Genomic DNA, 13,116 nt, shown 5'->3' with positions numbered 1-13,116 from the left:
TCATAATTTCTTCTACGCAGTAACTTAAAACATGGATTGTAATAATTTATTATTTATAATTAATAAAATTTCTAAAGTTATAGCTTCATCAGATTTTAATTTAATTTGGTTTAATTTTAATTTTAATTGTGTGAAATTTAGTTTAGTTATGTAATACGAAAATATGTATGTAAATCGGAAGTTCGTCCGAAACCGAAAGGTATGTACTATAAATAAATAAATAAATAAAAATAAATATAATAACATTATTTATTTACCTTTTTTCCCTGTATTTGAAATGATGAATATTTTTAAAATTGGTTAGATTAGGTCAGGTTGGGTAATGTTTACAGTTTGTAAAACATAACCTATAATTCAGAGCGCGTCACAAAATGTATAATAACTTAATTACGTTTCCCGTTTGTGAAATAAAAATAAAAAATATAGAATAATTTGAAATAAGGGCTCAAATATTATGAAATGGTATTCTTTGTACTTAGCATACCGTGAAATTACTCCTTTGCATATGCAATGTCTGAAAGTTACCTTGTCACAAATACTCTCACTTATATTTGACTATAAATCATATTCTTCAATAATATTTTCTTAAGCAAATTATAAACGATTTTCATTAAATAGAATTTATAATCAAAAGGCTCAAGGTTGACAAGAGACCTTCACAAATAAGTCACAAACGTCAACTAATATTGAAAAGTTTATTGTAGGTTGTGTTAAACAAATTTCTTCATTAATCTCCTATATATGGTAATTGTTTTCCTTCAATTAAAAATTATTTTTTAAATGCAAAAAGTAAATTTATCTCTTACACAAATACCATTTTCATAATTTGCGATTTATATATTTCATAAATTGTATAATGAAGTTAATTACAATTTTCAAATATTGCAAAAGAATGAAGATGAAATTTTTTTTATTGAGATAAACTCCCTTCACCTCTCATGACGCAGAGAATTCCAAAGATGACCTCACAATGTTCTCAAGACACTGAACTTGAAATTTATATAAAAGAAGCGAAGTCATATTTTGACCGCAAGAGAAAAGAACTATATCTTTATGTAACATCGACTAATATAAAAAAAAGCAATGAGAATAGGAGCAGGAATTGTTTTAATTTTTATAGAGAATTATAATGTTTATTATAATAAGGGAATTATAATTTTCATTATAACAAGAGAATTATCAAACTAGTTTTTCCCATACGGTTTTATATGTTATATATACCCATAGAGTCAACATCTCAAGACGTCGGATCAATGTACCTGCAAGGTCGTCTCAGCACGCAAAGTCGAAGTAAAATACCTTTAGACAATTTTCTTTTTATAATATTAGAAAAAGAAAGCAATGTACCATCTTTGCACACTGGAATATTACTCAATGAGCAAATTACCATGCTGTGAATATATATGACCACGTGACATATTATCAAAGACCATTATAGACTATAAGGTGAATTATAAACCTGTCTCTCTTTCTCTCTTACTATATAATGGCGAATATACTCTGCTAATACTCAAGTGTTGAATATATCATTAAATGGCGATCTTTCAATTTTTACGTTTAATAATCACGTCCTGTACCTATACGCACACAAATACAGTTTTCAAATAAGAATTTTATTCTTAAAATAGATATATAGGAATTACAGTTATTCCTTCTATAATTATATGTATAGTTTATTGTCGTATATATAATGAAGTATTTTTCCTGGCTAAAATATACAAATTGCGATGATAATTATAGAAAAAGAAGAAATTTAAGTTAACCGTTATAAAATATCATTTTTCTCCTCAGAATTATCGAATTATTTATATTTTTTGTTATGTTATTATTTATCCGGTTTTAATTAATTAATAAATTGAGATAATAGGCCAATTTTGTAAAATAAAAATAAAGTAAATAAATAAAACAAATAATAAATAAAATAAATCCCAGGCAGGGAGAGTAAATAAATTATAAATTAATTAATAATAAATAAAAATAATTAATTTTATTTAGGAAGGAAACGTAAATAAAGTATATTTATGTAATAAAAAAAATTAAATAAAAGAAAAATAAAATTGTCCTATAATCTTAATTTACATTTTTAGTTGTACGACAAAGTTTGAAAAAAAATGCGAAACACTAATTAATTGATTTTAATTTTAATTTAAGTAATTAACAAATTAAAATAAAATCTACACAATAAATAAACACAGTTGCGACAACTCGTCTTTTCTCGGATCACAATTTAAAATTTGTTGCAAATGTGTGACTAACAATGCAACAGTAGTGTTTTAAGATCATTATGTGATAATGAAAATTCCTATATAAATCAAGCAAGATCGCATCTAATGATTCCTGATGGCGAATTTTTCGTAGAATTCATATATTGTCACGTAAAAAAATTTCCATTGTCCTTTATTATTTTTTTCCAAAACAAAAAAAAAATATATTTTTAATTTGCTTGCCATTTTGTGCGTAAATTGCTATATGGAATTTTTTTTCAAACATAATTGACTGCAAATTAGAAAATATTAAATAAAATATAATAGAAAAAAGAATCATTAAAAATTTTTTTTTTCTATAAATTTTGAAACTTTTATTAGGCCTTATTGCAAATAATAACTTAGATCCATTAAAAGTATTTTAAAATCCATAATTGACTTCTCTTAATATATAGAAAAAAATTTTCGCAATTTCAACTAATGCGTATTGGTAATTATTTTTTTTCTTATCTACACAAAATTTAAAAATGCAAATTTTCATCAGATTTGAAATGATTTTAAAGTCTAATTATAATAATTGGATTTTAATTTTAACCTTATATTATACGAGATGTTGCGACCTTTTGTATATAAGATTCACTTTCGCGTCTCGAGCGTTATATTACTTTCAATGTCGACCTACCATAAGATCTCTCGTGGCGGGGACTTTTTAGCATTCCAACCGAGGACAAATCGTGTCACGAATCATAAAACAAATGTTTTAACCTTTAAATATATAATTTTAAACCAATATTATCATTTTTTCCGAATTGATTATAAATTTTTTTATTGTTGTTGTTAGATGCAACGAACTGAGTCATAAAATTCAAATAATTACTAATTCTAATGACAATATGATGATGATAATGATGATGATGCGTGTGAGCCTTCATTTTCACATCCTTCTTTATAAATCGAAGATTATATCAATCGCATATCTATTGATAATGATGAAGGATGAATCTTTATACATGTTTGTGATTCTCTGGCGACGACGCTGATGATGACATAAATGATTTTAAGTAACTTCAATTCTTCAAGCAATTATAAAAAAAATTACTTATATTGTTTTATAAACCGCGTTACTTACTAAAATAAAATACATAGAATAAATAAATAAATAAATAAATAAATAAATAAAAAAAAATTTTCTAATAATAAATTACACGTACTTCTAATTTTCAATTTTTCTGAATACGTATAATATAGTTTTTTTTATTTGACAAATTTTTAAATTATTTACATAGGCATTAGGAAATGTGTTGAATTTGGAACAAGATTAGATAACATTTTGTGGTATGAATAATATATAGCTAATTTAAATAGACGAATCTTTAAATTATTAATATAGTGCAGTAAATTCTATATTTTTATTTTTTATTTTATTTTACTATTTATTTATTTATTATTATTATTTTTTTCTTAAACCTAATATAATATAATTTATATTTATATAAATTTATATATTCAGGCTTCGGATTATACGACTTTTTCCGACTTATTTGAACTTTTTCTATTTTTTTTTACATTTTTAAAAAAAATTTAAACAAAATAGGTCTTTTTTAGTATATGAAGATCTTCATCAGATCTTCTTTATTTGAATTATTTAACAAAATTCTTCACTAAATTAATTATTTTTAATAATTTTAATGAAATTCTTCACAAATTCAATTATCCTAAATTATTTTTCAATTAAAAATTTTATGAAATTCAACAAATTGTTTACAATTTATATACAATTTTAAAAAAATCAAATAAAATAACCAAAAATTTCAATGTAAAACCTTTTAAAATTTAATTATTTTAAAAATAAATAAAAAAAATTAATAAAAATATTAAAAATAGTTTAAAAAATTCAATTATCTGAAAGCATTTTTCAATTTAAAAAAAATTTTAAGTTCAATTTTTGTCTTTAATTTTTAAGATATTCTTCTGCAACAGAAATCACTAAAAAGAATTCCAATTCAAAATCATTTGAATTCAATTATTTTCAAAAATTTCAATTTAAAAAATTCTAAAATTTAATTATTTCTAAAAATTTTAAACTGTAACTTTTCCAAAATTTATAATAATTTTAAATGATTTTTATAATAGGTATTCTTCAAAAATACAAATATTTGAAAGTATTTTTCAATTAAAAACTTTTGAAATTGAATTTTTGTCTGTAATTTCAAATAAATTCTTCATCAACAGAAATCACAAAAAATTTCAATTAAAGATCACTTGAAGTTCAATTAATTTCAACAATCTGAAATGTAAATCTTTGAAAATTCAATTACTTTTAAAAAATGTTATCTAAAATTATTTGATAAATTATTTTCAATTCTGTAAAATTTAATTATTGTCTGAAATATTTCAACTATAACTGTTCCAAAATTCAATTATTATTTTTAATAATTTTAATATTTCTTTAAAAATTCAATTATTTAACAAAATTTAAAAAAAAAACTCTAAAATTGAATTGTTGTCAGAATTTTTCTTTTTAGAAAATGTTCTTAAAAATATTTCTGTAGAATTATTCTTATTAAGTAATTAATAAAATGTATTTAATATCTAATAACATTAATTATTTAAAGTAAAATACTTATTAACTAATTAAATTATTTAATTAAAATAAAAAAATCGACTTTTTCAACTTTTTTCTTAATGTAAACCGACTAAAACGACTTTTTTGCCCATTAAAGTCGATCTGAGGCCTGTATATTTATATTATATATTTTATTTTGTTGTTAATCTATTATTATTATTGTTTTTTATCTATTTAACAAGTTAACGGAACAAGGTCATTCTTACAGTAGTATTTCTTAAAATTAAATGCATTTGCAACAAAATAATATAGTTATATTATTATTGTTATTATTATTATTATTATCGTTATTAAATAAAATAAAAGATAATTTATTATTTTTATTCTATTTTTAATTATCTAATCATTTTTTATAAGATTAAAAACGTTTTCACGCGCCTCTTTTTTTTATACATAAATAATTATAGAAATTTGAACGTGGACATTGGAGCGAAACGTATAATTTTATTCGGTGTGTCAAGAAAATTGTCATTTACTAAAGATTTAGCAATAAAAGAGAAATACGCTGTAGTATTAATAATTAGGTAATTTTGTGTGATCCTCCTATTATTGCACCAACTTTATAATCACCAACAATTTTTCTTTTTTTTTCTCGAAATATTAACACTTATTTTTTTGATTTAAACTAGAAATAGATATTTGTGAAAAAAAATTTTTAATTAATAATAGATAATTTTTATAAATTAATTAAAATAAAATAAAAAATATAAAAAAATTTTAAAATAAAAAATTTAAGAACATATTACCTTATTAAATAGAAAAATTTATATATTTTAACTAATTGACGTTTTGAAAATTAAAATAAATATAACACTTGATTTTTAATGTCTAAATTTTGTTATTAATTTTTGTGTGTGTATATATATTTTTTTTGAGAGCGTTAGTTTAAAAATAATATATAAGTATATCGTGTTGTATAAAATTCATGTTATTTAATATTGACTTTCCGCAAGAAACTTTACGAAACTTTCGTTTCGTGACTGAGCCTACGAAATAAAACTCTTTTTCCTATTTCATTTCGTGGCGGATATGAAACTTTAAACTCTCCACCTGTATTAATTTTTTTTTAAAGTTATTTTTAATTGCCAGTTACATATTTTTATCAAATCAATACGAAAATTGTTTAATTATTAATTATACCTAAAGATAAAATTTTATTTGTGACAAACAAAATTTTATTTGAGCCAAATAATATTTTATTTGTCCCAAACAAAATTTTATTTACTCCAAAAAATATTTTATTTGTCCCAAACAAAGTTTTATTTACGCCAAAAAATATTTTATTTGTCCGAAACAAAATTTTATTTACGCCAAATAATATTTTATTTATGCCAAACAATATTTTGATTTGAAACAAATAAATTAATATTTAGCTTTGATAAAAATATATTATTTTAATTTTAATAAATTTATATATGACCAATTTGAAGAATTTATTTATTTATTTATTCATTAAAATAAAAAAAAATAAAAAATGAAATAATGGATTCAAATTTAAAAAATTTTAAATTTTTTTAAGATTTATAATGTTTTATATATTATTATATTTACATAAATTTATCACACTCTTTGCATGCAATATGGTTATACACTTTTATAAAAAAAACAAAACAAAAAATGAATGCATGTTTACTATCGACTGAACAGCAGTCCATATAAAATTTTTATATACATTTATGTATATTCTGTACAGAATTTTGTATATAAGAAAAAAAGTACTTTCACATAATCCGGAAAAGTACTTTAAAAAAAATTATATAAATAAATAAATTATAATAAAAATAAATATAATAATAATAATAATTATTATTATTTATTTTGCATTGTAAAAAAATTTAGCAAAATTAATACTAATTTAATTAATATAATAAAATAAAATAATAATAATAATAAAATTATTAATTAATAAAAATTAGTAAATTAATAATAAATTTATTTTCTTCTGATAAAATAGGAAACTCTAATTTTCAGAGGGCGCTAGTTTATGGCGAATGAAATCAGTGGTTTTAAAACAGATTTAATATGTTCAATTATTCTTCAATTCCTTTGAGAAAATATGATTGAATGAAACAATTGACTTTAATTTGCATTATACACTGATTTTAGTTAATATTTTAATGTTATTAAATCTTATAAAAGTACTAACGGATTCGAAATTTAAATTTTACCGCCTAATTTTGAGAGTGATTGCACTGCCACCAACGTAAAATTTACTAACCATAAACTGGGCAAACTTGCTTCGTTCCTCATTTTTTTGTCTGCGTTTGGTCAGGTTTGGTCTTTTCTGCTCTTCTCTCGTCGTCATTTCTCTGTCAGACATCCCATCCTCGAAATTAGTGGACACCGTTAATTATTTAACTGTTCTGACACCAAGAATACAACTCAAACGGGAATAGAGTGTGGAATTATTTTTCTTTAAGAAAATTACGGTAGCAGAAAAAGATTTTTTTTTCTCCCTCACGACCTGTTTAGTCAAAAATAATTTATATTTTATAAACGACGGATTTGTGACTAGATTTTCCTCTTTTCAATAGTCGAATTCACGTATATATATATATGTATTTCATATAGGTCTTTAGAAAATCTTATTAATAGTCTCTAGAATAGTTTTTTTTTTAATAAAAAAAGAAATTCAAAGCGCGAAGTTTTTATTATTATTTTTGACATTAAAAAGTTGAAAATAATGCCTGCATCTAATTCCATCAACATTGCAGTTATTTGTTCAAGTAATATGAACAGAAGCATGGAAGCGCATGCTTTTCTCAGGTAATTATGAAAGTATAAATTTTCTTATTGAACGTATGGATATATTGTTTCAAGAGTCGCAAATTATTATAATATGTTGATTATATAACTTTTAATATATAAATTTCCTTGTTTAGTAAAAAAGGTTTCAACGTTCAATCCTTTGGAACTGGAGATAAAGTCAAACTTCCAGGGAATGCTCCGGATCGTCCAAATGTTTACGATTTTGGAACTTCTTACGAAGAAATTTACAATGACTTACTCACGAAAGACAAGCAATAGTATCCTAATTGACTGGACTACAAAAACCTTTTTTAATACCAAAATTCCTCTCTTTTTTTTATTTCCATCATTGATCTTTTTCTCTTTTATTATTCTACTCTTTTTCTTTGTCCCTAATATCCTGACGAAAAGTCCAAAATACATTTACAAACTAGAACTCTTTAATGTTTTATTTCAAAGAAATAAAACATTGAAAAGTTCTTTTATTATCTTTTTTTTTTGCTTTTTAATTATTTATTTTGAATTTTTTTTTTTCGTGAAAATGTGGAATAAAAAAATTTTTCTTGTGTGGTAGATTGTTTCATTTAAAGAGACAGATATTGGTATCTGCTTATAAATATGTATATCTGAAGAAAACATATAGATTTTAATTCGAATTTTCTAAAATAAGAGATAATTATTTTTTCTTTTATATTATGAAATATTAAAATAGTAATACAATTAAAGAATATTCTTAAAAAATCAAAAAACTTTTTTTTTAACGAATTTAAATTTTGAAATAACTAGTTAAATTTTTTAAAATTCTATTAAGAGTTAAATAATTTGGAATAAAATTAAAAATTTTATCTTCTGTATTTTAAGGTGAATATCACGATTTCATAAAAATATAAAATTGCGAAAAAAGTAAAAAACGAGTTTAAATTATATAAATTCTCGTAAGTATAGTGGGTTTGCAAATTTATTTTATTTTTTAACTTTTGGGTATAATTTACATTTTATTTAATTTTTGTTTCCAATAAATCAAATTCTAGATAAATTTTAAGAATTTTAGGAAAAAATTTTTTTAGTTACAATTTTTGATATAGCATTTTTCATAACTATTTTAATAATTATTTTAAATTTTTAGGGCATTATCAAGATTTCGGTTTTTTTCTTTAATAAAAAGATAGTGAATTAATTATTAACGTTATTTTTTTATTTATCAGAACATCATTTTTTTTCTCTTTTATGCATTTTAATCAATTAATGAATAAATATTTTTATATTTTATAAGAATTTTTAACGATATTTTCAAAGTTAGTTGATAGTAATTTTTATTGGAAATTATAGTTCATATACATTAATGTAATAATAATGAAATAAATATAATAATAATAATATTTATTTTCATTATATATCCAATTTGGATTTTTACAATTTCTATACATTCATATGAAATAAATATTAAACATTTGGAAATTAGTACATAATTTGAAATAGTTATGCACTTTAAATTTGTATGTGCTTTGTCTTATCAAACACGAAATTTTTTTATTAGAAATTCTTAACTTTAAAAAATTGTCTACGTAATTTTCTGCAGTAATAAATTGAAAAAATATTAAATTTAAAAAAAAATTTCATTTTATAACTTTTTCTATATTATAAAGAATAGTTTTCTCTGTTATTTCACACTATATCCTAAAATAATAATAATTATATAGACCTTTTCATTATATTAAATGATTTTAGCAAAAGCCAAATATATCCTTTATTCAGAGAATTTTACATTACATTATTTATTATATTTGTAAAATTCACATTTAATGTAATTTTACATTTGTATATTTTATGTTTTTATTAGGAAATAAATATTTAGATAAATCCTTAACAAATTATAATAGTTATACACAAAATGGTCTGCTGCACATGTTAGATAGAAATCGTCGGATAAAACCAAGGCCAGAAAGATTTCAAGCTTCCAAGGATAAATTCGATATTCTAATAACTTGCGAGGAAAGAGTTTATGATCAAGTTATTGAGTGCATGGAATCAAGAACGCCCGAAGATAATCAACCAGTTCATTTAATTAATATTGATATTCAGGATAATCATGAGGAAGCCACCGTGGGATCTTTTCTCATTTGCGAACTCGTTACTGTGGTATTGTATTCAAATTTTATTTCAAAAAAAAATCTAAATCCTAAAAAAATGATTTTAATAAATTAAATTTATTTTAGTTGGCGAGCAGTGATGATTTGGACAATGATATTGATGAATTTCTTCATGAATTCGAATCGAAATTCGCGCGAAAAATATTACACACCGTACTTTTTTATTAAAAAAAAAAAAAAATAGTTTTGTAATTGAATTTTTTTATTATTCTAAAGCTCGATTTTATCATGGAATATTTTTTTCAAAATTGCAGTTTTGTCTGTGCTTCCTAATTAAGTTATTATAAAAAAAATAAGGTCAACGACTGGATTAAATTATTGACTTTTTTTTTCTTTTCTCAAACTCGTCTCATATATTTTAAAAATTAGCTTCAAATATGTCAATAAATTTTGCATTATATGTAATATTTTCTTTGCAAGAGTGAAATATTAAATGATTTTTGATATTTCAATTTTTATTTTTAATTAGGAAACAAATATTGTAAGAGATGAGTTCGAGAAATGACTGAAACTATATTACCTCAGAGATAAAATGTAATTTTTGCGCAACTAATAAGATTATTAGAATCTTGATTATTCAATGAACAATATCGTAAAAAATGAATATTGAGATTAAACGTAATCAAAAGAAAAGAAAATAGCATGCAATTGTAATATACAAATTTTAATAATTACAATATGTACATATATATAGGTATTGTGACAAATTTATAAATAATTATATATATGTATGTATAAAAACTTTACTGTTGTGCAGTATAGAGAAAATCCTGTTTTTAATAATAATAATAATAATAATGAAAAATTTCTTTACGAGAAAACAATTGTCACTTCCATGTATAAAAAAAATAATAATTTGTTTAAATTTTTTTTTGAAGCCACGGACTGCGATCTATTAAAAAAAATGTTTAAACACAATTGTAAAATTTTTATGACATTCTTCATCAATGTTGATCAAGATGAGCGTACAATCTTCTTGCCTTTTCGCGTTTCTTTTTATTAGAATGTTTATTAATTTTCTTCCAAGGTTTCTCAACACTTTGAACAGAACCTAGGTCGCTGAAATAAAAAAATTATTTTCGTAAATAAAAATATTGGTGAAAGTGTATCCATACAGAAAAATGCGTTTGTAATGTATATATTATTAAAAATTCTATATATACAATTTTGAAAAAAAAACATGTAAATGCGCAGAATAGCTGTTATTTCATAATAAAAAGATAAAGATTATACATTTTAAAGGAATAATTACCTTATTGAAGAAGCACCTGCAATTAAATTTGTATTAAGTATTTTCTGTACACCACGAACGTGAACACCTTGTGATTTATTTTGGAAAAATACTTTATCGATATCTTCAGTTGTTGTTTTAATACCTCTTGTCGCACGAATAGTCGCTTGTGGTAATTGTTTATTTGTCGGAAATATTCTCTTTCTTTCGGGAAATTCGTGAAATTCATTTTGTATTTGATTAAGAGGAGCGACACAATATAATAATTTTCCATTTACAAAATCTTTGAGAACATAACGTGCCGAACGTGGATTATCAGGTTGTCCATTTTGTGTCATAAAACCACGATTATCTATTAAAAAAAATATATATTTACTAAAAATATTAAATAGTTATTGAAATATAGAAATAGAAATTGAAAATACTTACAACCGTAAGAATTGAGAATTTCCTCAGCAGTTGGTGGTCGATCAGAATCTTCTCCTTCAATGGGCAATGGAATCATAATGCCGTAAGTATCCTCAATAATATGTCTTGGAATTAAAGCTCCTAATAATGTCACCGCTGGCACGTGATCTCTCATTTGATCAATTGGCAAAATACCATTTAATATCATCTCGGCTTTAGTGCAAACAAAACTAGGCATCACGAGTCCAGGACAATCGCAGAGTAGCAAATCTTTATCCAAAAATAGTGTCTGATAATGTTTTGTTTTACCAGGTGTTGCTGAAACGGAAACTTTTTTATTCATTAACAATGCATTAATTGTAGAACTTTTACCAACGTTTGGATAGCCAACTAGACCAATTGTCGTGACACCTTCAGTGTGACGTTTCCCTTTATAAATTGTCTTGAAAAACGAAATAAGATCATCTCTACTCAGTAATTCTGCCGAATTTTGAAAATCTTCATTTAATGCAAGATTATCAATTTCTGGTTGTGATTCGGTTTCAATTTTTAAACCATCATCAGCACTTTCGTAAAATGATTCAGAACCAAAGTCTGACAAATATTCGGATTCATTTTCATCTTCACTTTCATTTCCCTCTTCACTTTCACTATCATCTTCTTCCTCTTCGTCTTCGTCTTCCTCCTCTTCTTCGGATTCTTCTTTAATTGTTAATTTTTCCGCCGCAAGTGTAGCTGAGAAAAAAGCAACGTGAATACCAATTTCAAAGAAATAATTTGCCCATATTTGTCTTTGTTTTTCAGTGAGAAAATCGGCTTTATTAATTAAAATGATATTCCTCTTTTCGCTATCAACTTCGTGAACATATTTTTCAAGATCTTCACATCGAAAAAGAAGGGGATTACGTGCATCGACAATTTGAACGACAACATCGCTTCGTTCAATAACACGCCAAAGTTGCCTCCAAAATTCAAGATTTTTCTCATATGGCGTGAGTATTAATTCTTCATTTTCTTGTAGACTAACCAAACCACGTCTCCATTCGAGAAATTCTTCTTTTTCTTTCTCCTGTAATTCCTGAGCTGTTGTCGATTTATCCCATTTTGGTCGCCTTGGTATTTTCAATAGTGTCCTATTCTTTTTGTGTGATTCTAAGACTTTTTCTTGTTCCGCCTTGGAGAGAAGGCCAACACCACTTTTTGGATTAACAAATTTAATATTCAATTTCTCAGCTTGAAATTCAGTTCCCGCGAGTTCAGCTGTTGAGAGAAATTCTTGAAATGAACTCTCTTCAGTTACAGATTGAAGATTTAATCGACCCCAATCGTATCCGTCATTTATGTCAGCTGTGTGCAACTAAAATTACATAATTGTCAATTGAAATTTTTTATTTTTATTTCAAAACTAAATCTGTATTTTCTTAAATAGTCAGCTGTCACTCTGTGTGCAAAACTACCGCAAAATACTAATTTTTAACAAAGAACCACAATTTTACTTACAAATGAGTCAACATCTCTTCTTTTGGTAGGTGCGAAACGATCTTTTATTAAAGATCGTCCCAAATTTGTTCCCTTATTCTTTTTACCCATTATATCTTTTAAATATCTTATTTAATTGATTCAACACCACTTTGTGAATTGACATCTAACATAACCTTCAAAACACTTTAAAAACAACGTGGTTGACTGAAAATTACCCAACCAATCAAAATCCTCTCTTCAATGGAAATGAACCTTCCAATTGGGCAT

The 13,116-nt window shown here is 23.6% G+C and overlaps 2 protein-coding genes across 2 annotated transcripts; one reads left to right on the top strand and one right to left on the bottom strand.

Moving 5' to 3' along the window:
- The first annotated feature begins 7,068 nt into the window (after positions 1-7,068).
- On the top strand, positions 7,069-10,969 carry LOC127284321 (RNA polymerase II subunit A C-terminal domain phosphatase SSU72). Its single transcript, XM_051309710.1, has 4 exons — positions 7,069-7,596; positions 7,713-7,856; positions 9,459-9,717; positions 9,795-10,969. Exons 1-4 carry the CDS (start codon positions 7,514-7,516, stop codon positions 9,894-9,896), a joined length of 588 nt encoding a protein of 195 aa, XP_051165667.1. The 5' UTR covers positions 7,069-7,513; the 3' UTR covers positions 9,897-10,969.
- LOC127284319 (large subunit GTPase 1 homolog) lies at positions 10,377-13,047 on the bottom strand. Its single transcript, XM_051309709.1, has 4 exons — positions 12,868-13,047; positions 11,389-12,724; positions 10,981-11,311; positions 10,377-10,787 (listed from the first exon to the last, which is right to left on the bottom strand). Exons 1-4 carry the CDS (start codon positions 12,955-12,957, stop codon positions 10,673-10,675), a joined length of 1,872 nt encoding a protein of 623 aa, XP_051165666.1. The 5' UTR covers positions 12,958-13,047; the 3' UTR covers positions 10,377-10,672.
- Positions 13,048-13,116: the final 69 nt, after the last annotated feature.

The sequence above is a fragment of the Leptopilina boulardi genome, unplaced genomic scaffold, assembly GCF_019393585.1.
Source record: "Leptopilina boulardi isolate dan_hultmark-lab unplaced genomic scaffold, ZJU_Lbou_2.1 LbouV2_324, whole genome shotgun sequence".
NCBI lineage: Eukaryota > Metazoa > Arthropoda > Insecta > Hymenoptera > Figitidae > Leptopilina > Leptopilina boulardi.
Note: the sequence above shows the minus strand (reverse complement) of the source record. Positions and strands in the feature narration are given on the sequence as shown.

Bases quoted from the DNA above. Each gene is read 5' to 3' on its own strand.
- LOC127284321 (XM_051309710.1), top strand. From the start codon at position 7,514: ATGCCTGCATCTAATTCCATCAACATTGCAGTTATTTGTTCAAGTAAT. The intron at 7,597-7,712 runs GTAATTATGAAA...TTCCTTGTTTAG, and splicing joins GAAGCGCATGCTTTTCTCAG to TAAAAAAGGTTTCAACGTTC. The intron at 9,718-9,794 runs GTATTGTATTCA...AATTTATTTTAG, and splicing joins TTTGCGAACTCGTTACTGTG to TTGGCGAGCAGTGATGATTT.
- LOC127284319 (XM_051309709.1), bottom strand. From the start codon at position 12,957: ATGGGTAAAAAGAATAAGGGAACAAATTTGGGACGATCTTTAATAAAA. The intron at 12,725-12,867 runs GTAAGTAAAATT...ATGTAATTTTAG, and splicing joins GAAGAGATGTTGACTCATTT to TTGCACACAGCTGACATAAA. The intron at 10,788-10,980 runs GTAATTATTCCT...TTTTTATTTCAG, and splicing joins GCAGGTGCTTCTTCAATAAG to CGACCTAGGTTCTGTTCAAA.